The sequence below is a fragment of the Gobio gobio genome, assembly GCF_949357685.1.
Source record: "Gobio gobio genome assembly, chromosome: 3".
NCBI classification, from domain to species: domain Eukaryota; kingdom Metazoa; phylum Chordata; class Actinopteri; order Cypriniformes; family Gobionidae; genus Gobio; species Gobio gobio.
Window position 1 is genome coordinate 70,683,371 of NC_137099.1, and position 4,512 is coordinate 70,687,882.

At 49.2% G+C, this 4,512-nt stretch overlaps 1 protein-coding gene across 1 annotated transcript in view; it reads right to left on the bottom strand.

The window, feature by feature from the left end:
• Positions 1 to 2,889: 2,889 nt before the first annotated feature.
• wfikkn1 (WAP, follistatin/kazal, immunoglobulin, kunitz and netrin domain containing 1) overlaps positions 2,890 to 4,512 on the bottom strand; it is a gene marked incomplete at both ends in the record, with an annotated part of 4,173 nt that continues 2,550 nt past the window's right edge. The window contains one exon of the mRNA XM_079813319.1: positions 2,890 to 4,410. Coding sequence (XP_079669445.1) covers positions 2,890 to 4,410 — 1,521 coding nt within the window. The remainder of the gene's footprint in view (positions 4,411 to 4,512) is intronic.

The following is a 4,512-nucleotide window of genomic DNA, read 5'->3' on the forward strand; positions in this document are numbered from 1 at the left end:
CCAGTTAGTCTAGCACAGGACACAGAGCACGTGTTATAGAGTAGTAAGTGTTAGTATAAATGGGTCAGGAGTTCTTCAGTTTCTTGTAAATGGCTAAAGACTCATTCACGTTTCAGCCTCATGACCCTAACTGAGACCTGGATCAAACCAGAAGACACTGCCACTCCTGCGGCCCCCTTTTCACACACCCTTCGCCCGGTTGGGAGGGGTGGAGACATGGTCTGCTTATCTCAAATGAATGGAAATTTGATTCTTTACCATCTCTAACTGGCAACAGTTCATTTGAATCACACTCTATCACTATCACTAATCCACTTTGTAGTTGTTTATCGTCCCCTAGGTCAACTGGGTAACTTCTTGGAGGAATTGGATATTTTCCTCTCTCACTTCCCTGAGGATGGCACTCCTCTGGTACTGCTTGGTGACTTCAACATCCACCTTGATAAACCCCAGGCTGCTGATTTCACCACTCTTCTGACCTCATTTGACCTTAAGCGAGTATCAACTACAGCTACTCACCAATCAGGTAACCATCTGGACCTGATCTACACGCGCTACTGCTCCACAGACAACACTTTAGTTACTCCACTTCACACCTCAGATCACTTTCTCATCACTCTTAACCTCCTACTGACCCCTGACACAACACGCACTCCTCTGCAGATCTCCTTTCGGCGTAATCTACGCTCGCTCTCTCCCTCCCGTCTATCCACTATGGTTTCATCCTCACTCCCTCCACCTGCTCAGTTCTCAGCACTAGACACTAACAGTGCTCCTGACACTCTTTGCTCCACTTTAACATCGTGCTTTTGCCCCATCTCATCCAGACCTGCCCACACCACCCCCTCTGCAGAGAGGAAGTGGTGTACTGACTGTACTCAGTTTGTATTCGTCTCTCCTCTCTTCCTTCCTTGCAAATGTCTCCACTGCTAAAACAACATATTGCCACAACAAAATCACCAACTGCTCTGACTCTTTTCAAAACCTTCACTTCTCTCCTTCCACAGGATCTGCACTCCAGTGGTTCAAGTCTTACCTCTCAGGTAGGTCCTTCAGGGTGTCATGGAGTGGTGAAGTGTCTAAGTCACATCATCTAGCTACTGGAGTTCCCCAGGGCTCAGTGCTTGGACCATTTCTCTTCTCCATCTACATGTCATCATTGGGATCGGTCATTCAGAAACATGGCTTTTCCTATCACTTCCATGCTGATGACACTCAACTCTACTTCTCATTCCAACCAGACAATCCAATGGTTGCTGTTCGTATTACAGCCTGCTTGACAGACATTTCTGCCTGGACGAAGGAGCATCACCTTCAACTGAACTTTGCAAAGACAGAACTGCTTGTGGTCTCAGCCAACCCAGCACTTCACCACAAGTTCCCTATTCAGCTCAGTTCATCGACCATAACTCCGTCCAGGACAGCCAAGAACCTTGGAGTTGTGATTGATGATCAGTTAAGCTTCACAGACCATATTACTACAATGGCCTGGTCCTGCAGATTTGCGTTATATAACATCAGGAGGATTCAGACCCTTCCTATAGGAGCTACACAACTCCTGGTCCAAGCTCTTGTTCTCTCCAGACTGGACTACTGTAATGCTCTTCTAGCGGGCCTTCCGGCATGCACTATCAAACCCTTGCAACTGATCCAGAATTCAGCGGTGAGGGTGGTCTTCATTGAGCCGAAGAGAGCGCACGTCACGCCTCTCCTCATCAGTCTCTTCATCAGTCTCTTCATCAGTCTCTTCATCCCTCTCTTCATCAGTCTCCACTGGCTGCCAATAGCTGCTCGCATCAAATTCAAGGCACTGATGCTCGCCTACAAAGCAACCACTGGCTCTGCACCAATATACCTAAACTCTCGTGGTGCCATCCCAAAGAGGCACAAAATCACTCTCACTGACCTTTTCCTGGACCGTTCCCACCGGGTGGAACGACCGGCCAATCTCAATTCGAGCAGCCGAGTCAGTAGCCATTTTCAAAAAAAAGTCTAAAGACACATCTTTTCCAGCAGCACCTGACCAATTAAGACTAGCACTTACCTATTCTATTGCATGCTGTTGCCCCTTGTTGGTCTGATTGCTTCTATTGCTATCCTCGTTTGTAAGTCGCTTTGGATAAAAGCGTCTTCTAAATGATTAAATGTAAATGAAAAACTGGAGTGCGGTTGCTGAGATGTCCTTCGTTATGAAGTCTGACAGGAAGATCTGTTGGTTAACTGTGTCAAAAGCAGAAAGATCCTTGCCAGGACGTTCCCTGTTAGCTAGTTAAGCACAGGGATCATGTTTACCTTTTGACTGTCATTTTTTTCCACTCTCCCTTTTCAAACTTAAATGTTTGTGCCTCCAGAAATCTGATCATTCTGATCATCTGATCACCATATAAAAATGTACATTATGTACAGTAACTTGTTTAGCAGATACTTTTGTATAAAGCCACATAAAAATGAAGAAATACACAAACACTGTAACAAAGAAGCCAAACTATCAACTGTGAAGTTATATTAAACACTTTTATTGAAAAAAAAAAAAATGTTGAGAAAAAAAGCTAAATTTCTTTCTTTTGGCTGTCACATTTATCATAACAGTGGTCCATATGGCTCTGTTTGTGAAGTTATCTGCAGTCGCTGTATGATGCTTTGTGTGAGGAACAGACAGATTTGAGGAACATGAGGAACATTATGTGAGAACTAGTGCAGTCCTGAGCTTAAAGATCACAGTGTAACACACATTTATATATATATATATATATATATATATATATATATATATATATATATATATATATATATATATATATATATATATATATATATATATATATATGCTTGTATAGCGTGTCCTCCAACTGAATCCAGACCATGCTACACCTCCAGATCCGTGTAAAATCAGTCCTGGAATTTCTGCAGCGTCTCACAAGTCTTCTTGCCCAGTACCTCGTGGATCTTCTTCAGGCGTCGATCGGATATGGGTCTGACGTAACTGTCCGGGAGAATCACGGCCGTGCCGTCCTGCACCTCGCCCATGACCAGCAGGGGGAGCTGGTGGTGCTGTGTGATGTTGGGGCAGGGGCAGCTCCAGTCCATGCGTGTCAGCAGCACCTCCAGGTGTTGCGTTTTAAAGAGCTGCAGACCCATCTTCTCATCACGCAGGACCTGCTGCAGATGGAAACGAGCGATTCCCGAGTCCAGCTCCTCGATTAGTTCGGTGAGCCGTCCGACGATGGCAAAGTCACTGCGGCAAAGACTCGCCATTATCTTTCCTCTCGGCCGGCAGTTTTTACATGGACGCCGCTTTGGTTGCGGGCAGTTGGCTTCGCATTCTTTGCGCGTGCGGAAGTTGTTCTTGTTTCCGTGGCAGCCGCCGTAGACGAATGCCATGCACTGCTTCATGAGGCCGTTGTAGGCCCACCGAGCCTCCCAGTGCTTACAGGGGCCCTGAACGGCCGGCAGGGAGCACAAGCCCAGCCCCTCGCGCTGACATGACCCTCGGCATTCCTCAAACGTCTCGAAGCGGTTGCGGCCGCCCTCGCAGCCTCCGTGCGCAAACGCGTGGCAGGAGCCTCGGGCCGCATCGTAGAACCAGTCTACTCGCTTCTCACCGCACTCGCCACGCTCCACGGCCGCCAAGCAGTCAGCCGGCGAGAATGGGCGTCCCAACGGCAAGCCTGCCTCAGGGTCGTCGAAGAAGTCCTCATTGTCACGTCTGACGACGGAAAGTGGATAATCGGCTCGCAGCGCACCTGCCGAGTTCCGCGCGATGCAGGTGTAGATTCCGGTGTCCCACATCTGGGCGTTATACACCACCAGCTGACCGATGTTGGTTATGACGACGTTCCCATACATCTGGTCCGGCCGCATGACGATTCGCTCATGCACTTCAGACTGCTTCTCCCAGGTGACGTCAGGCTTCGGGTGGCCAATCACGTCGCAGTGAAAGCTGGCCGTTCCTCCCAGGTAAATGACCTGGTGATGTGGGTTGGAGTAGAGGGTGGGCGGAACGGGCTCGGAGTCGGCAGCAGTGGGCGTGGGTTGAGCCGTGGTGTCCTGAGGCAGAGGGCTGGCGTTCGGGCCGGACAGGTGATAACGACAGGTGACCACAGTGAGCGTGACGCCCTGAATGCAGGCCTCTGCATCCATGAAGCAGCGGTTGAAATACGTGAGGCCGTCGGAGGCGCACGTGAAGCTGGGTTCGCTCTCGCAACGGTCCTGACATTTGCATACCGGCTGCCCCTCCCACACGTCACACACCGCCCCCTGCTGGCTGCACACAAACTCATCGCAGCTGGCCACGCCTCCTGCCGAAACACCCGCCCCCGACTGACCGTCATCCCCGTCAGAGAAACGGGACGCCACGCAGCTCAGCAGGCCGCACACGTTAGTACAGCACTTCTCAAAGGCAGCGCAATCCTGCAGAAACACAAACACACGTTAGTACAGCGATTCAATTAACTATTGTGTGTATATCCTACTTTACCCGTATACATACTCACATAAAGTTATATTTACTAT